The sequence below is a fragment of the Pinus tabuliformis genome, chromosome 3_1, assembly GCF_031772625.1.
Source record: "Pinus tabuliformis cultivar Carrire ecotype Pingquan chromosome 3_1, CPIR1, whole genome shotgun sequence".
Lineage (NCBI taxonomy): Eukaryota > Viridiplantae > Streptophyta > Pinopsida > Pinales > Pinaceae > Pinus > Pinus tabuliformis.
Window position 1 is genome coordinate 789,835,585 of NC_142301.1, and position 14,591 is coordinate 789,850,175.

General features: G+C 39.0%; 1 protein-coding gene across 3 annotated transcripts in view; it reads left to right on the forward strand.

Moving 5' to 3' along the window:
• Positions 1–14,591, forward strand: part of LOC149189806 (uncharacterized) — a 458,516-nt gene that overhangs the window by 364,264 nt on the left and 79,661 nt on the right. For all 3 annotated transcript variants that reach the window (XM_089411941.1, XM_089411942.1, XM_089411940.1), the window contains one exon: positions 6,960–7,025. In XM_089411941.1, the coding sequence (XP_089268067.1) occupies positions 6,960–7,025 (66 nt within the window). The remainder of the gene's footprint in view (positions 1–6,959; positions 7,026–14,591) is intronic.

The window sequence follows — 14,591 nt, forward strand, 5'->3', positions numbered from 1 at the left end:
GGCTACAAAATGGAGTAAATGATCTTCACCAAAGGACATGTCAGCTCACCCTCACTTAAGTCGACCTAAATTGATGGGAAATCACTATAAATAGGACAACTCAACTTCCATTTGAGGCAGAGATTTTCGGTCAAGCAAGTCCGCAATTTAAAAGTGCAAGAATATTTTAGAAAGGAGTCTAATAACCAACGAAAGGAAGGAAGGAAGAGCAAGGATTGTTTCAGGGCTGGTCTCCACCCACATGTGCGAGGAAAGAGGAGTGTTACTGTTGCAGAAAAGTTATTGTTGGACACCTAATCCTAAATGGGTTAGTGTGGAAGCCGAATAGACCAAAGCAGTCCAAGAGACCTTGGGATCTAAAACCCAAGAGTCACGTATTGTACTATAAATGTATATCTCATGTTAATAAAAAATGTATTGCATGTTTTATCTTTCATATCTCTCTTGCTACCTATGTGTGTTTAACATGGTATCAGAGCAGGCGTATTCCTGCCCTGCATAAGTAATTTGAGCCATTTGTTTTTGGCCTTTCTGTGCAGTTTATTTCTGCCATGTAATTCATGAATATTTTCTCATGAATATTTATTCAGCTAAATTTTAGCTGCACCCTGTTAATACCACTACTGGTCTCTGCTCCTCCATATATAATTAGCTGCTCCTGGTACTGCATGCACTACCTCCTGACAATTCTCTGCCTGAAATCCACTAATTGCTGACTGACATCTCTGACCCCTGTCTGCCATATTCCTTTTATGCGAACCTGCGTTCTGTCTACTGTACCTGCGCTCTCATTCTCTGCCATATTCCTTACCTGCGCTCTCAGAAAAGGAACGATATGCGTTGATGGATTATGAGGATTTTAAATATATGAATGATGATGTTCATGTCCGAGTGGAAGTTGCCATTGTTGAGGTTGGACAAATCCTGCTTCTTCTCGTTATTCTCCATCTACAGACACCTACAAGCTCGATTTTGGTCGGCTTAAAGACCAAATCCCACTGTAGAGTTTGATTTTTTTCTGGTTGAGCATTCCAATCCTGTGAAATGGTAGATTGAGCATTCGAATCTGGTGAAATTGTAGACTGCGTTGATAATTTAGGTTCCTGAGGCTAAATGCGGTTTCTTCACGAGAAAAGGATTTGATTTAGCTATGATTTGTTCGTTTTGGTCATGGAGTTTGATTATTTGTTTGGATAAAGAATTCTTTTACTGCAGTTCGTGGATTTTTAGTGCCGTGCAGTTCAAATATTGGTATTTCTTGGTAGGCGGATTTGTCCGAGGTCCAGTTTCCATTAAGCTTTAGAGTTTCTGGAATGTAAAGTCGATGATATAAATTTGCAAAGGAGTGCAAATTGTTCTCCCTGCTGCACGTAATGACTTTGACATCCTGTAAAAGATCTTACTGTCGGTGATAAATTATTTGCTCTTGTGGTTTCTCGCTGGTGATAAATACTCTTCTCATAGCATCCGTGGTATTGAATGGTATCAACATTTTATGCGAATGGTATTGAATGGTATCTCTGCGTGGTATTGAATGGTATCAACGTTTTATGCGAATGGTATTGAATGGTATCTCTGCGTGGTAATGGTCTAGAGTTCTAAATTTTTTACAAGAAATCGTTTCAATGCCCCTTGCACTATACGCAAGCGACCGCTACCCATCTGCGTCTTAGTCATGGGCCCTGTGGGTCTTGAGGTATCAGTTCAAGGCAGTGTTCAATAAGCTGTAGCAGACTTGAATCCGCAGTACATTTCTTCATACATGTCCTTCAATCAAATATGAAATTATATATTTATGCAGTCATCGGGTTTCCTCTCATTGAAGCCGCTCCTCCTGTCCCGCCGTTGAGAGTTAAGATTGTTTTATTTTGAAATCGCAGCAAGCAAGATATCTCACCGTGTTGTGGTAACGCTAAGAGAAGAACTGGAAATGCAATCGTCATGTTGAATGGTGGTTCAAGCCATTGTCTCTCTTTGTTTTCAAGATACAGCTCTGCAAGTCGTTTTGTCACAGAGACATGTTGTTCGATTCAACTGTAAACTTTCGGATTTCCAAGTCATCCAAAACCAATTGAATTGTTGGCGTCTTAGTCATGGGCCCCGTGGGTCTTGAGGTATCAGTTCAAGGCAGTGTTCAATAAGCTGTAGCAGACTTGAATCCGCAGTACATTTCTTCATACATGTCCTTCAATCAAATATGAAATGGTATATTTATGCCAACACTGTGACCGAGTTGGCCATTTGAAAGATCACTGTTTTGATCTTCAACCATGTAAGCACTGTCATAAAACCAACCATTCTTCACACAGATGCTTCAGAAACAAACGTCCTGCAAGAACAAAGATTCATCTTGGATGGATCGCTTCTTGGCAATGGGCATCAACAGCCAAGAAGATATTTCAAACACATGTCAGAACTTGTTCCAGAATATTGAATAGTCTTGCAGTTGAGTTTTCTCCATCTTCTCACCTTGTATCTGACAGGGGGGGAAATGATGGTCATCTACAAGCTTCAAAGCCACATCAAGCGAGCGTGAGCCACAACCTGCCACACCAGTTTCAGAGTTGTAGCCAAAGACAAAGATGCCTGAACATGCCTTCAGTTGGCAATCTGGGACACTTCCTCTAGCAAAAGACTTCAGCTTCTTGCCAGTTTCAGAAGAATTCCAAGAACAAAATTGGGGACACTTCCTCTAGCAGAAGACTCCAGCTTCTTGCCAGCTTTGGAAGAGTTCCAGGAATTGCATTAAGCATTCCAGAGTTGTTGGTTATCCTTAAACCATCACAGGTTGAGACTTCCCTTTTCAGGTTGAAGTTTTACCTTTTATGCAGGGTGAGACCTCTCGTTTATGGTTGAAGGTTTCCCTCTTTAAAACAATAGGATCACTTCCTCTAGCAGAAAACTTCAGTTTCTTGCCAGCTTTGGAAGATTTCCGGGAACTGCACTAAGCGTTCCAGTGTTGGTGATCCTTAAACCACTGCCCTTTATACCAACATTTCATAGAGCACATTCAGCCTAGTGCTGCCATGCATTTTTTGCACATTTTGTATTACAGCTCTCTTCTTGGACTCATACATAACCCTTCGGATTAAGGGGGGGAATGTTGGACACCTAATCCTAAATGGGTTAGTGTGGAAGCCGAATAGACCAAAGCAGTCTAAGAGACCTTGGGATCTGAAACCCAAGAGTCACGTATTGTACTATAAATGTATATCTCATGTTAATAAAAAATGTATTGCATGTTTTATCTTTCATATCCCTCTTGCTACCTATGTGTGTTTAACAGTTATGAAGCCCTTCTTGTTGTGCTAGAAGCCACATATGGGAGTATTCAAGCCAATACATCAAGACGAGTTGAAGAAGAAAGCCTTTCTATCCAAGTGAAGGAGATTAAAGGGTTAGATCACCATATGTACTATAACTAGGGTTTCCTTGGAGGCCGAAATAAGGTGCAGGTCTGAAGCAGAAGGAAGCCAAAGTTGAAGGGTAGCCGAGAAGGAGGAAGGAGCAGAAGTTTGACTATTGTTGACTAAGGCAAGAAGGATCTCATCAAGGAAGCTTTGTGTCTTGGTCTTGGAGTGGAAAATAGGTCAAGGGTCTTGGTGTTGATATTCGTCAATTGAAGTCTCTATAAGCATAAGAATTTGTTCGGGTTTTCCTCTCAAGTGGGAGAGGTTTTGGCCCTGGCTGGTAGCCTATATTCCATGTCTCTTGTGTCTTTATGGTTTATGAATTGGTAGCTATTTGATGAAGAAGAACACTATAATAATCTAAGTAAAAGAAGATCCTAATCTAAGAAGTAAAAAACATTCACAAGCAGTTATCTAAAGAGGAGAAATCACCTAATAGCTATGCCCTAGATTTCTCAACAGAGCAGTGGACAAAAGGACTGAAAGAGCTGACTGCAAAGGACGACCATCAGCAAGTACGTCAAGATTTGTCTTTGTTTGATGGGAAGATTGAGGGTTTGAAGGATTAGACCTCAAGTCCTAGTTGTACTATATTGTATACTCTGTATACTATTTTGTATCAGGGTTTATGAAGGGCCATTATCCCTGGTGCGGGAGCCCTAGTGTTTTCTTGTTGATGGACTAATGAGAAACAAGATTTTGGGCCAATATTCTTGTGTATTGTCGTTGATTTCACTGCTGTTATATTTCCGCTGTGCAAAGTGCTTCATAGTTGAGTATCATTAGTTTGTTTATGTTCTAGTCTAGACATAGACCAGACCTGGGGTACAAGGGAATTTCAACATTTGTTCCACCATTGGTATTCCATTATCCATTTATAAATTTCAGGTGGGACTTATTGTCAAATATTTTCATGAGTTTCCATAAACAATCTCAACCTAAATTGGATCATTGATAATTTGTTCCTCTTTGCATAGTTTTTGGAGCAATTTTTAATTTTTTTTATTCCACCATTCTCAGAGTGTTTTAGACATCCACCTGTTCACTATCTCATTCCTCTAGTCTCTTATCCATCATATTAATTCAGGTTTATATAAGAATGACAATAGAATGACATTGTCTTCCTACAAATATGTAAAGACCAAATGCATTGTCTTCCTACAGATGTGTAAAGACCAAATAGACAACCATGTAATTGTAAATCAGACATGCATACTAGAATGTCAAAATGATGCAAAAATTTAAATTATATTATAAGTAGTGTAGGAATCAGGATGACCTATTCTCTCTTTCCGTATATAGGCTAGTTACATATTTATGCATGGGTTAGCCACGATAATTTTTGTAACTGACTTAACTGACTATGTCAACTAGCTGACTCAACTATCTACAAATTTGCCAACTCATTTGGGTTGAATTCATGCTAGCAACTCCCTAACACTGATTTCATGGTTGATTATTAAGACAATCCCTTTTATAGTTTTCTTCCATGAAACATCTTATAGATTGTTTATCCATCTACTCAAAATAAATTTTATTCAAAGGGAATTTTCCTTTGGATGGAAAAAGATTTTTTCGGAAAGGATGCTTCTTACCTGGTTGTGACCTTGTTAATTTCTTTTCCTCAGTAGATGGTTAATGTGAGCTTGATCCTGCTTTCTCATGGATGGCAACTTACAACTTCATGTTACCAGATATTGCTTTATCCATGGTATCTAGATACACAATTGTGAGTTTTTAACCTTTAAAAAATTGCTTTATGTGATATCTTACAAGAAAATATAGCATCTATCCAACTGACTATCTCTCTGTTGCAATAGTCAGTCATCATTCCCACGTCTTATGACCTAGAGTCATAATAGGTGTCAGTCTTACTGTTCTCAGGTAAAAAATTATGAATTAATATCATTCTAATTTTTAAAAGTTTCAATTTTAGCTGCATCTATACTAGATAGCCTAAATGGCATTCTGTTTCTCTTTCGTAGGCCCATTTCAAGCTAGCTTCACCAACGTAATTTTATCCTTCTCTTAACATGAATAGATGATTTTTATATATCTAGAAGTCTGTCAGTGTCATAAAAGTGGGTAGGATGCACCTACTGTAAAAACATTGAAATGCACACTCTTTCCATTTACCTACCTTTTTCTGTGATGCCCCATCATGTGGGGGTTTGTAGATGCCTTCTACTTTGGTAAACTAAAAAAAAACTCTTAATGTGACTTCTGAACTTGCCCTCTCTCTGGCTACAGCTAATAACAAATAATATTCATAATACAGAAAATAGTGGAGAGATATTCATGAAATACACATCAATACCAAATGAGGGTTTGGGGCACCTACACACCCAAGTGGATTGCATTTGGAAATCCAAGGATGATAATAAGATTTCTCTGAGATATCTCTATGAAGAGATAAAAGTAGCTCTTATTGAAAAAAGATAGATTGAGTACAAGATATTTGGCATGCTTACGAGATGGAGAGATTTTCATCCTTCATTTATCTAAGTCATTGCTAAAAGATACCACCTACGTCCTTCACTATGACACATTGCTTAGCTATATAAGTTGCACTTTAATCTGAGTAGCCTAGTCAATCCTTTTCTCTTTTCAGAATGTGAGACAACACTACAAGGAGATAACTTTCCATATTTTGTTCTGCCATTTCATGGATTACTCACATTGAAGATTTTGTTGTCGACATTTCGAGCCATCAAGTGTGGCTCATCCTCAGGACAGAGATGAGGATGAGCCACGCTTAATGGCTCAAAACATCGACAACAAAATCTTCAATGTGAGTATAATCTGGAATTGCAGAACAAAATTACTCTTCTCACAGAAGCCTCCACTCTGAAACTTTCCATATGCTTTATTTACTTCCTTTGGTTGGAGTACATGCAATAACTGAAATACATTTGGTATCATTGTATGAACTTGACTATATCTTCTTTACATAGCTGCTATTTATGGCAAGAAAGCTAGAGTAGACTTCGAATGGGAGAGGTTGTTAATTACAATTTTTTGTTCTAAATGACAATCATTGAATTTTTTTTTTGCCTTTATTATTTTTCTATACAAGACAGCCACCAATTATCTGCAAATTCATGTTTAGCCTTCAACTCATCCTCACAAGGGAAACATCCCCAATAACACCCTATCATGGTAGAGTGGTTGCTTCTGAGTCGGTTGACGACTTCTTGGATTTATCATGAATGTGATTAGCATTTTTCATGATGGAAGTATTGTTTGAAATAAATGTAAGAATATATTCCATGGCTTGCATGTTCACCCTTGTTTTCATACCTATTTGTATAGGAATAAAATACATCTCCAAAAGGAAAGAATTAAATATTACAAATTACAACATGGTATTTTGTCTTTCACTTTATTAATATCTTTACAATGGTGTTTATCTTGTAATATAGAGGCTATAATATGTAAGGATAAATTGTTGTTCTAGGCCGTTTAGAAAGTGATAGTGTTTTTAATGTGTAGGAAACTAGTGTTTATTCCCTAGGAGAACCTATAATAACTACGAATTTGTTCATGTAGATATTACAAATTCTATTTGATAAAGAGGCTGAAATGAAGACTTTCTCTGCAATTGACTCCGAAAAGGTATGGTTTCAAACTTCCTGTTTGCTCGTGCCTTGGTTTATGAAGTTTAATGTAATTCTGATCACAATGCCGTGATTTTGCTTGCATAAACCAAACTTACTAAAATGCTAATCGTAGGCTGATCGGAATCTTGTGGTGTTGATTCTCCTTTACTCTTGGAGATGTTATAGCAACTAATATTGTAGAAACATTGTGCCTTTCTTTCTTTCAAAATGATTCATCACAGGTCACTTAAAGAAAACTATCCAAATACATGTGCCCATATACTTAAAAAATATCCTCTGAAATATTGCCAGCAATCCTTCTTATTTCTACACCCTCTTCTAACAAACCTCTTTCATTATAGAATTTTCGTATTGATTATGTTATTTATCGGTACTAGCACTTTTCACATAACCCCCTCTCTAAACTCACATACTATTATATGTAGCTACCATTTACTCGCATGAAATTCTCACATAGGATTTCTCCTAAACATTTCACTTGATTGTAACCATGTTCCTTTCTGCGTATCTTTCTACCTATTTCTTTCCATGGACAATCTCATGAGACCATGACTGGCTATCTTAATCTTATCTTCATTAGTGTAAGGGACACGGCTTGATGTGATCATTTTCTAAAGTGGTAAATAACGTTCAGTCAGATGTATAGAATTGAAATAATCTTGAGGACACAAATAATTCAGAATCTAGCGAGGATGTAAATAACCATGATTTTTATGCATAAAAGTATTGTAAATCTTTTGAAACTTTTACGAGAATGTAAATTGGTTCTACTAATTTATTGGCATATTTACACATGTTATATCCTGGTTAGTGACAATGATCTAAAATTGTATCATTTCCTCAAACGCCTATGGGACATTGACAAATACAAAATTTTCTTGCCTGAATAACGGAAGCTTCTTGATTTAAAGGTAAGAGTGATGAACTACATGTTGATTTCTGTAGCATCGGATGTGCTTTTGCCTCAAGATTTTGTGGAGAGGCTAAGAAACATGCATTCTCCAATATTCAGAAATCGTTTGGGAAAATTCCACCTAGAGATGATTTAATTAATTTAATTAACTTTTTTTAAATAGTTTCCTAAGTCTAAACTTAGGAAATCTGGTTAATTAAAGGGTATTAATTAATTCAGGTGTGAATCTTCTAGAAGAAGACGATGATCAACTCCCAGTTAATCTTAGCCCTTGATTATGTTTTAATCTTGGCCGTTGGTGCTCCAACAAGAGATTATAAGAATGAGTTCGATGGGCACTTGGAGAATACATTTGTGCAGTTTGATTTTGTTGGGAGGTCGATTTCCTGAGTAACAACTGTGAGTTGTCGGAAGTAACTTAGTAAAGTCAAAGTAGTGAGAGAGGGGCAGGTATAGTAGATCGGAGGAGAGCTTTTCAGATCCGGGGAGTGCAAGGCAGAGAAGACAAAGAGAGGTTCATAGAGGCAGTGCAGAGCTTCAAGGGGAGTTCGAAATTCTACTAAGGAGCAGTCGAGATCTAGTGCCGGAAGCCGAGGTGTGAGACCGGAGGGCCAGAGGGTCAAGTTTCTAGCCAGCAGAAGATCAAAAGAGGAGGTGACGCAGTCCCCAAAGGCTGTGACACAGATCTCCATAGGCTGATGCAAAGGTTGCGCAGAGGCAGCGTAGGGCTAGCCATCCAGAGCCCATATCAGATTCAAATCGCCAGTGACAGTGCAAGATTTTTCTAACTATCTCTTTGCCAGTTTATTCTTTGTATCAGATTACCAGTTTGGGCATCTAATGATTTGTACTTAGATTACTACTGCATAATAATAAAACCCTCAGCTACTGCACCAATTTTCCCAAGTTGGGTTTTTCCGGGGACGTTTATCCAAAAACAACTGTGTAATTGTGTGTGTGTTTATTTCTCTCCAGTGCAGTATTTAGTTTCCGCAGTATTTTATTTTGTGTAAGCTGCAGTGTATGTATTTCGATATTTGCCATAGAAAACTGCAAGTAATTTGTTCAAAGTAATTTAATATCATCAGTTTGCTGTAGTAGGAATCGGGTCACCGATTTTTCACATGGTATCAGAGCACAGATCGTAATCCAGAGAGCTCAGCGAAGAAGGAAGGAGGTAGTTTGAATTTTTGCGTAGGGAGCAAATCGAAACCCTCAGGGGTAGCGTAGTTCCTTGGCAAGGAGGGCCATTTTTTCGTGGGAATTTTTTCTCTAAGTGAGTCAACAATGAATAAAATTTCTAAGATCGAAGAGTACCAGAGGTAGAGGGAGCAACAGTAGTTTCCTTGCAGAGCAGATCTCCAGCGAGAATGCAGTTGCTGGCAGAATAGCGTCAGAAGGAGAGAAGAGCACATACTGAGGGAATTCCTTCCTCAGAGGACTTCTAGGCAAGAAGTTCAAATTTTCTTAGCAGAGCAGCAATATCTGTGTGCGGGATTTCTCACTCCAGAAGGGAGTGCAAATCGCTAGGCAGCAGTTGCGCAAAGGAGAAGAGGAAGCAGTTCGACTTTTTTAGGAGAGATGGCATCAGTTGGGTTGAGAGATCAAGATCGATTGGACGAAGTCTCCAACTATGTGATCTAGAAAGCTAGGATCTCCTGCCTTCTAGATGAGCATGATCTCAAAACTTATGTCGATAGTGTGGTAGCTGTACCTGTCGATGCAGATCTGCTCAAGAAGTACAAGGCTGAGATGGCGAGAGCTAAGAGGATCATTCTCGACGGAGTTCGAGATCATGTGGTATCCCATATAGCTGGCAAGGATACTGCCTAACAGATGTGGGAAGCATTAGCTATGCTGTACGAAGGATCTTCCGAGCAGTGGAAGATGTACTTAGAGGAGAAGCTGAGATGCACGAGGATGCAGAAAGGGGAGCGAGTAGACCCCTTCCTTACAAGGCTTCAGGATGTTCGGGACCAATTGGCTTCAGTAGGGTCAGCGCCCTAGCCCTCAAATTTTGTACGATTAGCGTTGAATAGCATTATGAAGATTGGCAAGTTTTCGTCCAGAGCATCCTGGGTAGAGAAAAACTGCCAGATTGGGAATGTGTGTGGGCTGATCTACAGCAGGAGGAAATGAGGCGTGATTTGGTGAAGGCCACCATCAGTGGCAGCAGCAGCAGTGGGACGAAGCAAGTGAAGGAAGAGGAGGACGTGGCCCTTGCATCAAAGGGGCAACAGGAGCAGCGCAAAAGAAAGGACATTTCGAAGATCAAGTGCTTCAGGTGTGGTGTGCTGGGCTACTACAACACTCAATGTCCTCTCAGAAAGAAGGACAAAGAGGAGAAGCAGGATCAACATGTTGCATCCGCTAAGATCGACAGGCTGTCCTCCAGACTGGAGGAAGAGTTTTCCATGATTGCTGAGATGCCTCCAGGGGTGAGGTGGGGCGATCTGGAATTGTAGCCCTAGAGAGCTACAGGATGGGCAAGATCCTTGAGGAGTCCACCTCTTGGATCAAGACCTTGCTATGGGAGCCCATAGTCAGCAGTAGCAGGATGGACCAGTGGCAGTTGGTGCAGTCAGGTGCTAGAGTGACAGATGCAGTAGCTAGTAGCGGTCTGAGACTGAGCAACGCAGAGCAGAGTTGGTAGCAGTGTAATGGGCACAAAGCAGAGTCAGCAACAATGCAGAGGCTAGCAACAGCCAGAACTCGGATAACAAATGCATCATACTGACCACAGTTGGTTCAGTATTTTGGATGCTTTTCCGTTGCAGATGTTGCAGTTGCAGCAACAGCAGATGGGATGGGTTGCAGTGCAAATGCAGTGTTGGCAGTAGTTCAGCAGAGCCGGCATCAACACAGATGCAGCTCATATCAGAGTTGTGCAGTAGTTGGAGGGCAATAGAGCCAGACATCAGCAGCGCATCAGGAGATGGTGCAAAAACAAAGTGATGCTTCAGTGGGTTGCAACACTGGAGCACATTCCTCACTCAGAGGGAGTGTTGATTTCTGTAGCATCGAATGTGCTCTTGCCTCGAGATTTTGCAGAGAGGCTAAGACACATGCATTCTCCAATACCCATAAATCATTTGGGAAAATTCGACCTAGAGATGATTTAATTAAAATAATTAACTTTTTTTAAATGGTTCCCTAAGTCTAAACTTAGGAAATCTTGTTAATTAAAGCGTATTAATTAAATCAGGTGTGAATCTTCTAGAAGAAGATGAGGATCAACTCCCAATTATTATTATTCCTTGATTATGTTTTAATCTTGGCCGTTGGTGCTCCAACGAGAGATTATAAGGAGTTCGATGGGCACTTGGAGAATACACTTGTGCAACTCAATTTTGCTGGGAAGTTGATTCCCTGAGTAGCCGTTGTGAGTTGCCGGAAGTGACTTAGTAAAGTCGAAGCAATGAGAGAGGGGCAAGGATAGTAGACCGGAGGAGAGTTTTTCAGATCTGGGGAGTGCAAGGCAGAGAAGACAAAGAGAGGTTTAGAGAAGCAGCGCAGAGCTTCAGAGGGAGTCTAAAATTCTATTGAGGAGCAGTCGAGATCTAGTGCCGGAAGCCGGGGTGTGAGACCAGGGGCCAGAGGGTCAAGTTTCCAGCTAGCAGAAGATCAGAGGAGGAGGTGACGCAGTCCCTAGAGGCTGTGACAGATCTGCGTAGGCTGACGCAGAGGCAGCGTGGGGCTAGCCATCCAGAGCCCGGATCAAATTCGGATCGCCAGTGACAGTGTGAGATTTTTCTCACTACCTCTTTGCCAGTTTATTCTCTGTATCAGATTGCCAGTTTGGGCATCTAATGATTTGTACTCAGATTACTACTGCATAATAATAAAACCCTCAGCTGCTGCACCGATTTTCCCAAGTTGGGTTTTTCTGGGGATGTTTGTCCAAAAACAATAGTGTAATTGTGTGTGTGTTTATTTCTCTCCAGTGCAGTATTTAGTTTCCGCAGTATTTTATTTTGTGTAGGCTGCAGTGTATGTATTTCGATATTTGCCATAGAAAACTGCAAGTAATTTGTTCAAAGTAATTTAACAAATAGGAGAAATATCATCAGTTTGCTGCAGTAGGAATCAGGTCACCGATTTTTCACACTACAATGGAAAGAAAGATATCAAGATACATAATGAACAGATGCTAAGTTCTTTGGAAGTGATAGTCACTAGTGAGATCATGTTTTTATTTAGGATTCTTTGAGACAACTTGACCTCATCTCACTTATGGTCTTCACCTATGGAAACAATGTTTCACTTGTTAAATCTTGCAATAATTCTCCTAGGAATCTCCCCAAGTTATTTTTTGTATTAGTTGTGCTTGATAGTTCTGGCATGTATTTATTTGGTTGTTGAAATGGATTTGGCTCTATTCAAGGTGCATAAGTTTATTAATTTGAGACTTTTCAATGAGTGAAGTGTCCAACATTTCATGGTTATGCCATAATCATATCATAATTATATCTTAGACATACAAACATCAATGCATGCATTTGTGGTCTATTAGCAAATAATAATTAATATAATAAAATAACTAACTGTACGACTCAATTTTATGATATTCAGATATATGAAAATTACACTGAACCAACCATAAGAGTTTATGTATTCTAGTTTCTCTAGTTGAATACTTTTTTGACAAAGAAGAAATGATAAGGTCACCAATGAGTGATGAAGCAAACAGGACTTCACACAATATTTAACAGTGACTGTACAAAACAAGCTGAAAGACACTCTGAAATTGGCTTAAGTGGGATCCCATCATCCCAGATCAGATTTTGAGTATCAAAACTCTACGATTTGCCACTGAAAAAAAACTTCCAATTTAACAGAAAATTTGATACTACTATAAGTGAATTTTGGACCTGCTCAAGGATTGTAAAAGCGAACTGTTCAACTCAGATGGCTGGCATTCATGGACTAATATTAACAAACAATAATCCATCTTAAGCTTAGATCTAATAAGCACTAGGAGGGATTAAAAGGAAATGGAAGCACAAACTAATAGGTGCCTAAATGATCACAGGTTAAGATGGATCTATGCTTGTTTATTTTATGATTTTATATTATTATTAATATTATTTTATTATTAATTTTATTTTATGGACTTAATTTTTTTTCCAATTTAGTTATATCATTATATTTGTGACACATCTACCTGGGCTGTATATTCTCTGCACTATTCTTGGTCCTTTTATTTTCATTAAAAACCAATGGAAGAGAAATATAACAAGAAATCAGGGGTGAATCACATTAAAACCAATGTGAATGTTTTGGATGCAACAATGAACAAACTATCTAATAATGATTCAGAGGATATTATGGATGCAACGATGAAAAGCTTTGCTAGAGAAAGAGGTATTATTGGTCGAGTATGAAGAAAGAGGTCTACAAGGTTGTGGAGTAGTGTAGGATTTGTTAGATATCAAAGGGAGTGGGTCAAAACATAGGATTGTGCAGACCATTCCCAGTACCAAAGATGCCTTAGGAGGATAATGTAATCGGTTTTGTACTTGGACTTTTGAGGATGCAACATGGATATGATACAATGTTTATTGTGGTTGACAGTGTTTCAAAGATGGTACACTTACTGTCCTGTAGGAAGATCAATGATAGGAGCTATTATGCAGAGTTATTCTTTAAGTAGATTGATATTCACATGTTGTTGAAGACAGTCACATTAGACACAATTGCTGGATTTTCAACCCGATTTTGAAGGACTTTGTGCAAGAAGATGGGAACAAACCTACAACTTAGTTCAATATCTCACCCTCAAATGGATGGACAAATAGAGGTTGTGGACTGCAGTTTAGGAAATGTCTTGATATATCTATTACCTTTAAATCCAGTGGGCTAGTGCAAAGGCTAACTAGGCAACCTAGGTCTTGGGGAAGCAAAGAGATCAGCCACCATTGTCACCTTAGTGGCCTCTCTTGTGCTGTTTTGTTGTTGGATGTTATCCCTACAAGGGAAGCTTCCCTGGTCTGTTTTAGAAGTTAGATGAGTTCTGGTTTCTAAGGCAAATGATTCTCCAAGGGTCTCACAAACAACATTACCTAGAAAGATCTTTAATAAAGGAAGGATTAGGGGTGATAAGAGCTTAATGGTTATGGAAGAAGGTGCCAGCTAAGCGTTGGAGGCTAAGATAAGATTTATAGATGTTCAAACACACTTTCCATCAACCCAAATAAACTGAGAAGGGGCTTTTATAAGTTAGGGTTTCAATGACAGGGATATTTATAGCATGCAAGACCATATAACAGGAAGGAAATAGCCTATAATGGAGAAGATTAATAACGATTTTAAGGCTATCAAAGAGGTAAGGATGGGATTGGTCAAGTAGTTTTTAATAGCTGAAAATGCACAAAACAACAGCATTAGCCTAGAAGTCAGCTCTAAATTTTATGGTAAAATATACAAAAAATGACAGATTTCCTTTTAAACATTAATGGATGCAAGTCCTACTTAGAAGACGACATATAGGTACGAAAATGCTCTTAAATGCAGATTTTGACCAAACTTAACCCTAGCTACCATGAAATGAAGAAAATATTTTTTTTAGAGTGATCTACACAACAAGACTAGTGCCTTCATTCAATTTGGCAACGAAGTCATTTAGGGTGAGGTGAAGATAGAAGGACC